The sequence below is a fragment of the Brienomyrus brachyistius genome, unplaced genomic scaffold (genome assembly GCF_023856365.1).
Source record: "Brienomyrus brachyistius isolate T26 unplaced genomic scaffold, BBRACH_0.4 scaffold86, whole genome shotgun sequence".
In the NCBI taxonomy this organism is placed as follows: Eukaryota; Metazoa; Chordata; class Actinopteri; order Osteoglossiformes; family Mormyridae; genus Brienomyrus; species Brienomyrus brachyistius.
Window position 1 is genome coordinate 515,824 of NW_026042361.1, and position 16,803 is coordinate 532,626.

General features: G+C 38.6%; 1 protein-coding gene across 1 annotated transcript; it reads right to left on the reverse strand.

Annotated features, from left to right (window-relative positions):
* Positions 1-453: 453 nt before the first annotated feature.
* On the reverse strand, positions 454-16,443 carry LOC125727107 (potassium-transporting ATPase alpha chain 1). The gene is made up of 23 exons (XM_049003803.1): positions 16,432-16,443; positions 13,047-13,166; positions 12,817-12,876; positions 12,214-12,417; positions 11,877-11,990; positions 11,653-11,787; positions 11,365-11,482; positions 10,925-11,193; positions 6,670-6,868; positions 6,354-6,463; positions 6,109-6,243; positions 5,701-5,893; positions 5,377-5,552; positions 5,112-5,248; positions 4,323-4,473; positions 3,853-4,021; positions 2,853-3,007; positions 2,634-2,757; positions 1,843-1,988; positions 1,392-1,525; positions 1,205-1,306; positions 847-938; positions 454-482 (listed from the first exon to the last, which is right to left on the reverse strand). The coding sequence occupies exons 1-23, from the start codon at positions 16,441-16,443 to the stop codon at positions 454-456; spliced, it is 3,084 nt and encodes a 1,027-aa protein (XP_048859760.1).
* Between the last annotated feature and the right edge of the window lie 360 nt (positions 16,444-16,803).

Sequence of the window (16,803 nt, forward strand, 5' to 3'; positions counted from 1 at the left end):
AAGCAATACATACAGGTAGGTAATATTTGTTTAAAATGTCCTTAAAACAGTGCTGTACAGCCTATAATTTCAAAGATTTGTTATACATGTTCTTGTAAGTTTCTGTGTCACAAGACAGAGATGTTGGACAGAAAGCTTTAGAATTTATTGCAGATGCTTCACAGGAAAGCCCCATTTATTGCGTGTTTGCAACTTATGACACCAAGGCAAAAACTACACAAGGCACAATTAAAGCATTCTTTTACCTTTTATTTACCCATTTGAAACAGGAGCAGGAAAAATACATGTATGCACTGAGTTTGAATTCTTTATGGGGAACCAGTTATGTAAATAGAGAGACTACATATGTACCGTTTTCCCTATTTGTTTGAATAAAACCTAAATAAAAAAACTTCTTTAAATCTAATTTTTTACTTTGAATTACACAAAAATACAAATAAAAGTTCTTCTCATTCAGTAGTACAACTCCTGGTCCCACCAGCCTGGCAGAGAAAAATGTAATATTTCCTTGATTATTATGAAATGAAATGGTATAACATAAAATGACTAGACAATCAAGAAGACAAAAAGTATTTCCTGATATGATGGTTTAAATATAAGTTTTTGACTTTTTGCAGAGGTTTTAATGTTATTTACCTTCCAAACATGGTATACTTGTGTCACATTCTGTCTAAATATTTTTCACAGTTTTTAGACAATTCATGTATGTGTGAGCCTTCAAATATATATATTACTCAGAAAGATTTGACAATGGAATTTGTACTTCTGACTGCCCCACATGGGATTATAAAAATAAATAATGGATGTTTAAATTCACATATTGAAGATTACACGGAAGATACTCACTCCCTGGATATCTTCTCACACCTAGTTTACGAATCTCATCATAGATGAAGATCAGAATTCCATAAGGTAATGGAACAAACCACCACTGAACTCTGAAATCCAGAGGGAATATATATACATAAGTATAAGAGACCAGTACAAGAGATACATATAAGATGGATAATTTTGCTTAAGTATGAATTTATTTTGTTCATATTAACCTTAAGAGTTCAAAATGTCTTCAAACAGGAATAGGATGAAATATGACTAGTGTTTTCTAAATATTAACTGTTATATTTTATAAATAAATTGCAGTTTGTAAAAGGAGACCTTAAATGTAACAGCATACACATGCTTATAAAACAAAAAGCAAGCTTACCGAATGGGCATGAAGTTAAAAATATTAGGCATTCCTGGGCAGTAGCACAACAGGTTTCCCAAACAGAGCTGGAAGATTATGGCAGCAACTAGCACCTTGTTTCTGCAGAGGGAGGAATCACTGGTGTGTTCTGACGTACAAACAAGTAGCTAAAACAGTGAATGTGCTGCAATTGAAATCCACTGACCTGAAGAAGCCCTGCTGGAAGACAGACAGCCGACGAGTCTTTCTAATTAAGACATCAGCAATCTGACAGATTTCAATGCTGACAAAGAAGACAGTGTAGCAAGTGTACTCCTGGTACATGCGTTGGCCATATGTCTGAGAAGAGCAAAACAGCAATATCAATTCTTTTTATACTGAAACTCAAAAAAGACATTGTAAGTTCAACAAACGACAAAATGTCTCATTTGTAACTATTTAAACAAACTCATTCAACAAAATGGCTCATTTGATGTTTTTTCTAATACTCCTGAAAATATTCTATGTACATGGTGAAGTATACTGTATACATGTACATAGTGAAGTTATAGCCTACACCTAAAGGTGACCAGTTTATTTGTACTCTAACTCTCCCACAGGGAGTTAAATTTAGGCAGCACGCAATGAGTAAAGCAAAACGGAAGAAGTGCACTAACCCACTCCTGACCATAGCTATCCTGTAAGTCCTGAAGGTGAGTATTCTCCCAGTAAGATCTTAGCCCCACGCAAAGCAGGGGATACCAGCCCTCTTGCGCCATGGCTGTAAAGTAATCTGTAAAGCCAGCAAATGACTGGATTGCACCTAGAAGGAAAATAAAAAGGCTGTCAGCAGATTTACATACAAATGTCCATTTACACAATTTTTTAAACATCTACTGCAGACAATGACTTTGGTCACTTGTTATGTGCGACTTCCAAATAAACCCTCCAAACTGTTCTGCCACATGAGTGCAGAGCAGGATTGGACAGTTCTTTTCTCTGGAGTGCCAAACCAAAGTTTCACAATGTTACCAGGGCCATTTGTAATGATTATTTTCATGTCCCATTAAAGTTAAACCAATAGACTAATTAAATTTTACTTCTTCCTTTATTGAAAGCATGTGCTGAAATTGCTAGAACCTGTGCATTTTCCATGTTTAACTTACATGTTAATTTTTAATTCAAAGAAGAATTTATGGGGGGAAATCTGTTTATCTTCATAGATTTGAACATAAAACTTTTTATTTTATTTTAGCAACAGCATGGGCCATTAAATATAGCTCCACAGGCCAGCTTTTGCCCATCTCTGTTTTACATTAATTTGCTCAAGACACAAGTAGTCCAAAGAACATCTACAAATCAAAAGAGCCTTTACACACAGCATCTTCGTCAGCTAAATTAACTTTGAATATTAGGGGCTGAATGAAAAAAATATGACGTTTGTTGATTCATATTTAGACATGCTAACCGATCTGGAAGTAAGAGTAGACAGCCAAAGCTTCATTGACCAGTCTGTCCCGGCGTGGATTTCTAGGTTTCAGGTGCATTATATCACTCTCTGCCCTCTCATATGCTAGAGATACAGAGGGAAACTGTGGATACAAAATGGGATGGTTAGATTGAAGGGCCAGAAAGGTAGAAAGAAAAAAAAATGAGATAGATGATGATAGTACATTAGTAAACTCACAATATCGGTGGCCAGTTCAATGAAGAGAATGGTGATGCAGCCCAAGGGAAGAGGCACACTGACAGTGATATAAATAAGGTAGGGTGTGAGCTCCGGGATATTTTTGGTCAAAGTGTAGGCAATGGATTTCTTTAGATTGTCGAAAATCAGGCGACCTATGAAAGGATGGCAGTAAACGGGAAGCATGGGCTGGTGAAAGATACTTTTGACAAAAGGGTTTCATTGTAATATTTCAGTGCATGGAGGTAGGGGTTTTAATACACAGGGCTGGGCGATATCTAAAACATCAACAACATGACATTCTAACTTAAAAATATCAGGATGAATGAAAATATCAAGTTGTCTAACACCCTCCCCCAACACACATAAACACACAAGCACACATACATGTGACACCAAGTAAGTCACTTTGTTTTCAAAAGAAAAGAAAAATGTAAAAGAAAGCTTAAAAAAATTATATATGGACAATCTACTAAACAGCCGCCTTTAAAACTTGCCATCTGTGGGGGTAGGAATTGGGGGGGGGGGGTGCAGATTGGTGACGCTGATCATCATCGTTTTTTAGTCTCTATGGAAAACTATTGATCAGCTGGATTTAAAAACATGCCATGGGCCGTCTAAAACCGTCTAAAGGAGTGGTTCTCAAAGTTGTGGCAAGCGCTAGCTGGGTAACACCATTATAACCAAAGTTTACATACATTGATACATTGTAAAAAAATGTGTATGCGTGTGCATGTGTGTGTGTGGATTATTTTTATTACATTGTGGGGATATTGACCTAAGGTTACTTGTCTGGTATTTGCCAAATTATTTTAGAAGCATTAAATGTTATACTGTAGTATCCTCATTTTCATTGTTTCCCTTTCTTGAAGGCTATGTAGACATTTTCAGTGACAGGATAAAATACCTTCTGCTTTGAGGGAGAATAACCTCTCAGCTGGACTTCTACATTATGCACATGAAACGCATCACACAGCAAACATTATTCCCATTTCCTCACCCTGTTCTACCCCAGTCACAATGGAAGCAAAATTGTCATCAAGCAGAATCATATCGGCGGCATTTTTTGCAGCGTCAGACCCAGCTATCCCCATAGCAATGCCAATGTCAGCCTTCTTCAGGGCCGGGGAATCATTCACTCCATCCCCTGTCACAGCCACAATGGATCCCTAGATAGAAAAATGTTAGAAGTTAGGAGAACCAGAAAGTATTAGATATCAGAATCATAGATATTATGCAAATCTACAAAATTCTTGCTAAATAAATGTTAATTAACTGCTACATCTCCAGTCCAGGAGCTGAAATATATACTTTTCAAAGTATAGGTGGTTTGAATATATTCCAACTCTGGCATCAGCGACTCTGATCCAACTGTAATCTTGTAGCTCATAAATCATATTGCAATGATTTGGTCAAATTCATATATGAGGTAAATAACTGGAGCAAATAAGCCAAATTCCCATAGCTCACCAATCGCTGGCAGCTCTCCACAATAATGAGCTTTTGTTGAGGTGAGGTACGGGCAAACACCATCTCTGGGTGGCACTTTAAGGCCTCGTCCAGCTCATCACTGGACATTTCTTTCAGCTGCCCACCATTGATGACACAGGCACGTGCATCCCTGAGAACAGCATTAGAAAGTAAAATTTTTTTATGAAAATGGAAATGCAACATAACTCATTGAAAGCATTTAGGAGTCCATTCTTTAAACATTTTATGTTGAGAATGACTTTGGTATCTTGCTATATGGGACTTCTATATAAACCTTCCAGACTTTTCTGCATCGTGAGTACAGAGCAGGCCTGGGCAGTATTTTTCTGTGGAGGGTGAAATCTGAGTTTCTCCATGTCAGCAGGGGGCATTTTTTAAATTAGTTTCATGTCCCATGAAAGAAACTTGTTAGATTTTGCCTTTCTCTTTTTGAAAACTCATGGAGAAATCAATAAAAACCAGTGCATTTTTCATGTTTAATTTAACTTGTATATTTAACTCACTGCCGTATATCATTAAGAAAAATTTGTGGGCAAAATGAAGGTTTTGCTTACAATTTTCATCTTCAAAGAACATAAAACTTTAACCATTCATTTGTTCGTTCATTTATTCATTCTTTTAATGCTTGTGAGCACCAGTAAAAATAGCTTAGTGGGCTGGATATGGCCTGTGGACCTGGCTGTTATTCATGTCTAGTGTAGACTGGCAAAGTGCCATTAGATGTCACTAGCCCAACTTTTAAGGCTATAGCGTCTCTCTTTTTGTCACCTCCTGTTAACCTGCTCCACAGGAATGCGTAGTCTGTGGGCAATGTCCTCCACCGTCTCACTGCCCTCTGAGATGATACCCACATTTGCTGCAATAGCCTTTGCTGTAATTGGATGATCACCTGTCACCATGACAACCTGAGTAAAAATACATTTTTATATTAATTATTTTTGAAATAGTTTCAAAATCCCATGCTTACTCGGTACAAACCCTCTAACCTAATAATATGTAAGAAAAGCTTTTACTCTGCATCGTTCATTAGTACCCGGATGCCAGCTGTACGGCACTTCTTGACAGCGTCGGGAACGGTGGCACGTGGTGGGTCGATCATGGAGACGAGGCCAGCAAAACACAAACCCGACGTGGGGAAATTCATCTGATCAGTGTCAAAACGGAAGCCTCTGGGAAACTCCTTCTCATTCAGGTATATGTGGCAGAAGCCTATTTAAAAAAATGCAAAATTTGGGGACATGGGATCAGCATAAATTCTTGCGAAGTCACTCTGTCCTTACACCCTTCAGGTGTTCTATCTTCCTGCTTTAAAAAGATCCTTTCCTAAATTGATGCTCTCTCCCTTTATATCACTTACCAAGCACTCTCTCCCCAAGGCTTCCTAAATCCATATAAGCTGTCTGGAAGGCTTCCTTCCACTGCTCATCCAGGGGAAGTTCCTGACCCTTAATAAGTATGGTGGCGCAACGCTCCAGGATCCTCTCTGGTGCTCCCTTCATCACCAACAGGTAGCGCAAATCTAATGGGTCTTCTAATTCATGTATTGACAACTGCCAGCCAACATGGGGAGAGATTAAATTAAAACTAAATATAAAACGAGTGAAAATGAACAATGTGTTGTCAAAGGACGTAGAACTCCACAGACAAAATGTAAAATGCTGAATTTCCTTGAAGGATGTGATAGAGAGCCTGTATATCAAAGGGAATTGTATGCAACTGAAAACCCAGCATTATTGGTCAGTTTAACAAAAGGTCAATATCTTACCTGGAACTTGTTTGTGGAGTTGAAAGGAATTTCACAGACTTTGTTGAATCGATTTCTATACTCCAGGATGTTTCCGATGGTTAGCTCTGTGAATTTCAGTAGGGCAGTCTCAGAAGCATCACCCACCACTTCTCTCTTTGTAAATCAGTGGTTTTAAGTAGGAAAAAAAAAATGTCTTTATTGATTGCTGATATTCCGATGTGTATTGTTGTAGTAGTCTGTCTGTCAGTGGGCTTATTCCTCACCTTGGGGATGGGCACAGTCTCCTGATTAGGTTTGAATGTAGCTCTGTTACAGAGTCCTGCAACCCTTGCAAGAGCTCGCCATGTTTCTGATGACTGGTCAAAACTTTGACCTGCGTACGGAGTTACATTGGAATAAATATGGCATATTCAGATGCAATGGGCTTAGCCTTTCAGAACCTATAGTGTCAATGAACTTATATTTACATCTGGTTTAAACTGATTTATACTAAGAACTGACACCAAACCTTCAGTATCACTGGATGTATGACACGGCAGTTTTCAAAAATTTAATAGACTGGACATGGTCACCACTCACCTGACTGGTCTTCAGTGGTATCAGCAGCATGGATCTGGTTGTCAAACCACAGATGAGCCACCGTCATACGGTTCTGGGTCAGTGTGCCCGTCTTATCAGAGCAGATAACTGAAGTAGAACCTAAGGTCTCTACAGCCTCCAAATTCTTCACAACACAGTTCTTACTTGCAAGTCGCTTAGCTGTCAAGGACAGACACACCTAGAGATAGGGAAGAGATTATTCATTCTTTTGTGCCATTGAAATGGTTTTATGTCATTAGAAATGTACAAAAATCCCATATATGGTACAGTGCAAAAGTCTTAGGCTGCCGAAGAAAATTATGTTTAATTTATCTTGATCTTGGTGTAAAACTACGATGTCTGTGAGTTAGATATTATAACGGAATATCACCCTGGTATTTACAGTAACCATCCAATCTACCAATGATGTAATTTTTGACTCAACTACTAGTATACCATGTCTGGCTAATACCTCATCGGATCATCCATCCATCCATCCATTTTCCAAACGGCTTATCCTACTGGGTCGCGGGGGGTCCAGAGCCTATCCCGGAAGCAATGGGCACGAGGCAGGGAACAACCCAGGATGGGGGGCCAGCCCACTCATCGGATCATTTGAATGTTAATTAATTGAGCGGCTAATGAAATTTAACATATACACAGAGCGGTCCCTGAGAACTGGTTTGGGAAGCAATGAATTTGTGGGATGACCAAGGCTTTCCTGCTTGCTTATTTATTTGCTTGTTTGTTTGTTTAATAAAAGTATAATCCAAACTTTGCTGTTATTTGGTATTATTTACTATAAATGTAATAAGTAATTAAGGGAGGTGGTAGCGATACCTACATATACCTATACTAGATGGGCACGGTAGCGCAGTGGTTGGCACTGCTATCTCATGACAAGAAGGTCCTGGGTTCAGTCCCGGGGCTGTGCATAGGATCTTTCTGTGTGGAGTTTGCATGCCCTCCCAGTGTTTGCGTGGGTTTCTGCCTGGGGGCTCTGGTTTCCTCCCACAGTCCAAAAGTGTGCATGATAGGTTGGTTGGCAACTCTAAGTTGCCCCTGTGAGTGTGTGTGCGGTGTGTTGGTGACTGCCCAGGGCTGATTCCTGCCTGTGCCCATTGTTCTTGGAATAGGCTCTGGTCCCCCCCAACCCTAGTTGGGATTAAGCGGTTACTGTGATGGATGGCTATACTAGATGTAAATGACTTTTACAAATATATATATACATTTGTTATTTCAGAAGACTTTCTTTTTAAATATAACTTAACAATTATACACAAAAACCTCTCTGAAGGCATATAATTAAATCAAATGTGTCTACTGGGTTGATGAACTGTTATCTGCTTTTATTTGACATTATTCACTAACTCCTTGTTTTAAATGAGAAGTAGATTGAGTTTAGTGACAAGAAATATAAACAACCAGATGACAGCCAGAATGCTTTGCTGAAATTTATGCTAACTTGCCACTATTGAACTTGTCCATGGAGGGAGAGGGAAGGTTTAGTGCAGCTTTGCTCGGGATGACCCCTATTTCCCAGGCAAGGCTGTAACGGTGCACATATTCATCATGTGCTGTCTAGTTTGAATTTGGAGTGCACAATGAAACAAATGAATATATTTCTTGGGAGGTGGTGTTGCAGTATAGGGAGGTGGATTGTAATATATGTAAAATAGTAAAAATAAAAGTACAGAAGCTGTTTGGGTAAAACTTGATGCTAAAAACCCAAATGACCTAATTGTCAGTGTTTGGTCCGTGAGAGGCTAATGCAGTTTCAGAAGAATGCAGAATGTTATAGAACCACATCAGGCTTATGAGTAATAAAAATGATGTGGTAGTTATGGGTGATTTTAGTTTAGTTTACGGGACACAGTGGTTCAGACAGTAGAGTCTCTGGTTCTTCAGTAAATGAACTTAACATGGTGGAATTAGTACAGGATTGTTTTTTTACTCAGTTTGTTAATACCCCTACTGGGGGAGATGCTCCTCTTGATCTTGTTTTGTCTAACAACCAATATAGGATTGGAAAATTAGAGGTTTTAAAACCACTGGATGGTAGTGATCACAACATGATTAAATTTGAGGTTAATTTTAGTGTCCTGTATCTGCAGTACAGATATTTTATGGTTTCCACTGAAATAAAAGTAGCTGATTATGAGAAAGACCTCAGTGTGTATGTTGATGCTTCCATGTCCCACTCTCGCCAGTGTGGGGAAACAATTAAAAAGGCCAAAAGGATGTTGAGTTACATCTCTATGTGTGTGGAGTTTAAGTCAAGGGAGGTGATGCTACGATTATATAAATCCTTGGTAAGACCCCACCTAGAATATTGTGTGCAGGTTTGGTCATCATACCTTAAAAAGGACATTGATGCCTTGGAAAGGGTTCACCGTAGGACTACAAGAATGATTCCTGGTCTTAGAGGAACATCTTATGAGGAGAGGTTAGCTGAGCTGAATCTGTTCAGCCTCGAGCAAAGGAGACTAAGGGGGGACATGATCCAGGTATATAAGATTCTAACAGGTCTGGGTGCTGTTCAGCCAAACGGCTACTTCAGTGTTAGTTTAAATTCTAGAACTTGTGGCCATAGGTGGAAATTAGTGGGAGAACACTTTAAAATGGATTTGAGAAAGCACTTCTTTACACAGCGTGTTGTTAGAGTACGGAATAGTCTTCCTGTTAGTGTAGTGCAAGCTAAATCCTTGGGTTCATTTAAATCAGAGCTAGATAAGATTTTAGCAACTCCGAGCTATTAGTTGAGTTCTCCCCAAATGAGCTTGATAGGCCGAATGGGGTCCTCTTGTTTGTAAAATTCTTATGTTCTTGACATGGGCGGAACAAAAATTCATTGGTAGAAGTTCAACACAAAAAACTAATTGCGGCTGTGAGTTGGTTACGGCTAAAGCTGGTTACTGTCAGTCATAATCGGAAATTTGGGGACATTTTGGCTTCCTTATCAATCACACCACCAAGACTTATACCTGTGTTATAGCCATCTCACATCCAACATAATAATTCATTTGAAACAACATCAAGTTTACCCATGGCATATAAGATGCCAGGAAAATAAGACCAAACTAAAACAATCTCACATCTATATGGGTGTTTCGTGGTACAGATATGTGACTATAATCAGTAGTAGAGAATACAAGATTTAGTTAATTATGACTGTCATAATGTCATTTTTGAATTTGATTTATTTTACATATTTATTTTTATAATGTACAAATATTTTCTTAATCTGCAACATCTGACACATTGCCTTTGATTTACAGTTGCTCCTATTTGTGTTTCTGTTTGCAGTTTTAGCAATAAATAATTTTGAAAAAAAATCTGTTTTACTACTGTACCAAAACTGCACCAAACCACGTACCCAAAACCACTGGGCTGTACCGAACTGTGAATTTCGTGTACTATTACACCCCTATTCCTGGGTCATTTTTATTTGAATATCAAATTCATGTCGTGGACCGAAAAGAACTGCGCCTGATGTAGCCTGTGGACCTTACGTTTTATATATATGTTCTAGCCATTTAACAAGATATCAGCAACTTTTTGGAGAATTTTTTGAAGTTAGCATTTATTGTTACTGTTAATTTAGCATATATTCTAATGTTGTGTTTTTTGGGGGCATACACTTAATACTTAGGTACATTTAGAAAAAAATGTCTTTATCAGCCTAAGACTTCTGCTGCATATAAGAACAAATATGTAGATGAAGACTTCAAACATTTTGTACAAAATTTAAATGCATTTGCTTTACTTTTATTAATTTTTTTATAAGGCTTATTCCTTTGACATTAGGTTCATAGGATAAGCAGAGGGGATAGGCTTGATATACATCTATCCATTTCCCCCCTATGCTTGCTATATTGTAAAAAACTATTTTTTACAAAAGGGGACAGCTTATTTTCTTTCACAATTATGAAGCCTTTATTGATACCACTTTTCTTGAGGGGCACAAGAAACCTAGTAACTCAGTTACTACCCAAGTACAAATCAAAAACAAATATAGCAGCTGCATGAAATATAGGAACCATTATGACTGATTAATGATGAATGAACATGGGATCCGTATGTAACTAACACTTAGGTTTTAGTTAATTAATGCAGTACTGCACTCTTATTTAATGTATTATTTGTGCCCCCTCAAGTAAACGGTTACCACTTCATAATCAATTTTAAAAAGGACAAAAGTACACTGAAATATCTGTTAAAATATAAAAATGAAAAATCACTCGTATATACTCACAGTAACAGTGGCAAGAAGTCCCTCTGGAACATAGGCTACAACAATGGCCATGAAGAAGATCATGGCCTCCAGGAAGGCATAACCAATGAACATGGCCACCACGAAGAAAGTGAAGCCAAAGAAGATGGCTAGCCCAGCAATAATGTCCACAAAGTGTTCAATTTCAATGGCTATTGGGGTTTTCTCATTCCCCACCCCAGAAGCGAGACTGGCAATGCGGCCAATAATTGTGCGGTCACCTGTATTGATAACAATGCCTGTAGCTACTCCTGAAACAGGAAGATAGTCCCACGTGAAATTATTGAAATTTATGTGATTACAGCACAGTACAATGATTCTGTTTTTCTGTCGCTTATTGTAGTTTGTAAACTTACAAACACAGTTTACCCTTTGTTGGTGTGGTGTGAACATGTGAATACCCTGTGAATATAGAAACTGACCCTCAAGGCAGGTTGTAGAGAAGAAGGCAATATTACGTGTCTCCAAAGGGTTCTCATGGGTGCACTCAGGAGTCCTGTTTTGTGGTTCAGACTCCCCTGTAAGAGAAGAATTGTCTACCTATGGCGAGAGTTACAGTATTTATCAGCTGAAAAGTCAGAAGGTAAAAACAAAGTGTTTGTCTGGTAACAGTAGTACAAGAACTCAATATTTCTCACAATGCTTTGCCAATATTTATGTCAAATTGTATTATTCCGTTGGACTGAATCAACATTTTATTGGATGATTACCTTGCAACCCTGAGCTGTGATGATACGGATGTCAGCCGGCACACGGTCTCCACCCTTAATCTCCACCAAATCACCCACTACCAACATGTTGGCATTGATCTGGTTCTTCTGCCCATTCCTGATTACTATGGCTTGCTGTAAAAAGGAGTACACAGTTTTGGTCAATATTGTCTGAAATTTTAATGCCATATACATTAGCAGTTTTACATTATTCTTATCCTTACCTGTGGTACCAAATTTTTGAAGCTGGCAATTATATTGGTGCTCTTGAACTCCTGGTAATAGCCAAAACATCCTGTCACAACCACCACAGCAATCAGAGTGATTGCCAGGTACAGCTGGAAATGAAGCAGAAAAAGATAGTATGGACAATGCAAATATAAACTTAATATTATTATGACAACACTATACTGGCAGAATCGGTGGGTAAAATGATGGACCTTCTCCCATTCTTGGTAACATTACAGAGAGCATTATTTGATCCCTGTCATCAAACTAGGCCCTTCATGAGTCCTCCCTTCCCAGTGTGTTCCTTTTGTCCTCTTAGGTTCTAATTCTCACATTGTCATCACTGGACAGGTCTCCCTTGGCATACTCAATGCCAAAGGCTATGAAGCAGATGACTGCTGCCACCCACATCAGGCACTGCAGCCCTCCTGCCAGCTGCCTGGCAAATTTCACATATTCAGGGGTGCCCTTGGGAGGCTTTAGCTCATTTGGTCCATCCCTTTCCAGGACTTGTTCTGCAAAGGTGGTGTTCAGACCCTATGGGATGTGGAGACCGAGAAGTTAGAAAAAAAAACATGACTACAGAACAGCAAATGAGTATATAAGCAGCAGACACATCAATGGGGGAAGAAGCTAACCAAATATTCAGTACAGGATTCCAGTCAGTGTGGAATGTATCCCAGGAAGCAGGGAAACACCCATAAAGGGCTGTTTAGAGACTCGAATTCACTGAATTGCATGTCTTTAGCTTGTGAGGAAATGCAAGTGCTTAGAGCAAACCAAGAGGACATGCAAGCTTTACACTGATAGAACAGGATTCTACCACCCAACACTAGAGATAGAGGCCATAATACTACCCTTTGAGATATCATACTGCCCATTAAAATGCATTCTGCATTCACATTAGAAAAAGCAATGGTCAAACAGTGGTGTTACCTTTGTAACACTAGTTGTGTATTTCATTTCAAGTTCCTCTATGGTAATCTCATGGTCATCCTGTAAGGACACACACTTTTATCAGACATGCTAATTTCATTTCAGTTTCATTTAATGTTTAAAAATCAATTTTTGTTTCCAATGAAAATCTTCAAAACAATGCTTTCAGATATTATTTTCCCAATGATACATTTTTTTCTGAGACTTCATGGCCTTGTCCTGATACATACAATGTCCATTTCCCTTTTCATGTTCTCCAGCCTCTCCTTTTTCACTTGTTTCTTTTTCTTGATCTGGACATCCATCTCCCCATCCACCTTCTCCATCTCCACAAACATATTGCATGAGTCCTGGAAAGAGGGAGAATGAAACAAAGAAAGGAACATGGCATGTTTGAGGGTATCCTTCAGAACTTCAAGGACACAGTACTCAATACTATATTCTTATTTTATACAAAACAAAGGAATACTTTGATAAAGAATAAACATGCATTCAATCAGCTCCAGTGAGAACACGTGAAGGACAGGACATGTATTTTGTGATTTACATGAGACTTTATCATGAAGTACAGTCATCCATTGACTTATGTCCTACCGAGTATGTCCACTCCTACTTATGAGCCTTAATAAAATTTATCGGGAGACATCCAAAGCAGACATAGTGGACGTTAGCAGATGTATTTTACCACATGTGCAGCATGCAGCAAGAACCAAAACAAACACATTGCATTACCACTATAGAGGTTTAGTTAAATCTTGTGCTGTACAGTATGTTTGACCTCTCCCCTATAATTGATATAAGTCCAGATTGACTTATGTTCTCACTTTCGAAAAGAAACCTGGACACAAGTCGATAGATACCTGTGTGTGTATGGGTGTATGCACATGCACACACACTATATTGCCAAAAGTATTTAAACAACTGCCTTTACACACATAATAACATCCCATTCCTAACACATAGGCTTTAACACATTAAACTTCAACTCTTCTTGGAAGGCTGTCCACACAGTTTAGGAGTGTGTTTATGAGAATTTTTGACCATTCTTCCAAGAGAGCATTTCTGAGGTCAGGCACTGATGTTGGATGAGAAAGTCTGGCTCACAGTCTCTGCTCTAATTCATCCCAAAGGTGTTCTATCAGGTTGAGGTCAGGACTCTATGCAGGCCAGTCAAGTTCCTCTACACCAGACTCACTCGTCCATGTCCTTATGGACCTTGTTTTGTGCACTGGTGCACAGTCATGTTGGAACTGGAAGGGGCCATCCCCAAACCACTCCCACAAAGTTGGGAGCATGAAATTGTCCAGAATGGCTTTGAATACTGCAGCATAAAGAGTTCCTATCACTGGACCTAAGGGGCCAAGCCCAAGCTCTGAGAAACAACCACGTAGCCATGTGTTTTCCATCACTGCATCCAACGCTTTGCATTGCACTTGGTGATGTAAGGCTTGGATGCAGCTGCTCAGCCATTAAAACCCATTCCATGAAGTTCTCTACGCACTGTTCTAGAGCACTGTCTACTAGACACGTAGTTTGGAGGTCTGTAGCTATTGACTTTTGGCGACTTCTGCACACTGTGAGCCTCAGCATGCATTGTCTCCAACCTGTGATTTTACGTGGCCGACCACTTCATTGCTGTTGATCCCAATAGCTTCCATTTTGTTATAATACCACTAACAGGCAACTGTGTAATATTTATTACCGAGGAAATTTCAGGAATGTGCTTATTGCACAGGTGGCATCCTATCACGGTACCACACTTGAATTCACTGAGCTTTTGAGAACGACCCATTCTTTCGCAAATGTTTGTAGAAGCAGTCTGCATGCATAGGTGCTTGATTTTATACACCTGTGGCTATGGAAGTGACTGGAAAACCTGAATTCAATGATTTGGGGGGGTGTCCCAGTACTTTTGCCAATATAGTGTGTGTGTGTACATGTGTGTGTGTGTGTGTATATCAAAAAAAAACACTTAACTAACTACAGAATTTAATTAACTGAAACTCCCTTTCTCAGGATGCCATTACCGAAGTCTTAGACCTATCATGTTTCTATCAATTCACCTTCAAGCTATTCATCCAGTATAGGGTCACTGACAGGCTCGAACTTATCACAGGTGGTAAAGAGTATAAGACTGGGTTAGAGCCTGAATGGGCTGCTAATCCCTGTTAAGATTGACACTCATACATACTTACATCATAATGGGCAAGACATATACAGCAGTTTGCCTTAAAATGTGTTTCGGGAGTGCAGGAGTAAACAAGAGTAGCTATAGAAAACCCACACAATACCAGCGGAACTTGAAAACGTCCTGGGTACACGGTTCAAACACCTAACTCAGGAAGAGTCACCCACTGTATCTCCCCATACACATAACAACAATCATAAAATACCAAATAAAGAATTAGGAGGGGATTGGGAACATAAATCATAAATGTATTTATATAGCAATGAAAAGGGAAGAAAATTATTAGTATTCGTGTATCACTTGACTGAATAACTTGTGACCTCCCAGTCTTGTTTCTGTCCTTATGTTCTCAGTAGTTTTATCCATAGTGTCCATTCTAAATAAAAAGAGTTAATAAGCACCACAAAATATTTATGTTGCCAAAATAATTGGTTAATTTATGGATGTATCCAAATCAAATAGTATTACAACCTAATGAATGGAATCTTTTATTTAATCGATCTTCTGATACCTTTATGACGGCTTTCCCCTTATGAACCCCTTACAATTTTAGTATTCCATGGGTATGCACATTGCAAGTATCCACTCCACAAACATGGCATTTTTCTTATCTAAGTATCTGCTGAACATTTTTCAGTGTCCGTCTGAATAGCTTGATATTTGCAATAAAACACAGGATCCTCTCAGGCCTACTGTGTTTTCTAATTTCCAGTTGCTTAGTTTGCTTTGTTTCTTTGAAGTGGATTCTATGAAAACAATTGTTTTTATTTATGGTGAAATGCATAGTGGAAATGATATAAAGCTGCAGGGTAATGTCAAGATTATTATTATTATTTGTTGTACATGCAAATGTAAAGAATTTGTAAATACATAGACAAAGAAGCAAATTCAAATTTAGCAATAGAAACGTATTAAGAAGTTCAGCAATTAACAATCAGTTTTTAAAATGTTGTACAAGAGGCTTGTTTTCACATGCTTCATGGGTTTAGACATAGTTATTCAGCAGATGTCCAATGCAATAAAGAAACGAAGAAAATTTGGGGTTAGTTAGTATCCAGCTCCCCTGGAACAGCTGTGGTTTAGCTTTTCCTAAAAACCCAAGAGTGACATAATCACTCTGCTGGCTGCAGGAATTGACTCCACAACCTTCTAGACACGGGCACAAATCCTAACCCCACTGAGCTGCCCACTGCCCTAAGGATAGCCAGTGATTATAATGGAAATTGCTGTCTTTGAATTTGAAACTAACAAAAACAGAAATTTGTGTTCTTGATGTTTATCCTAATATTATTTTAAGAGGTAGTGTAACATACCAGCACCAAATGTTATATTTTGCAAAATTTCACAAAAGCTTGAGTATATTTCAGTTAAATAAGAAGATAAACCTCCAATATATCTTGTGAACTGATAATAATATGACCACCCACCTTTTTACTCATGATGCCGGACTTTCTGTCCAAATCAATTGTTGTCCAATCCACGTTGTTGCTTTTCTCTGAAATTTTTTATTTTCATTTGATCCCTGCAAAGGTGTTTTGCTTCAACAAGATCCCCAAAACTGCAAAAAATATGTTAGACTGGATGAATTTTATATTCCCCACCCAACAATTGAACTTCCACCCAGTGCTGAAAACGTACAAGGACCTCCCTATTCTAAACACACAATCTCACGTCAAATTCACTCGTAGAAAAATGTCTTATCAGTCTACATGTAAAAGCTTTGCGTAAAAAGCTTGTGCATATCTGAGTAAGTCTGATAGTCTGTTTTTATTGGCATTGAGTGGATTTCAGATAACATT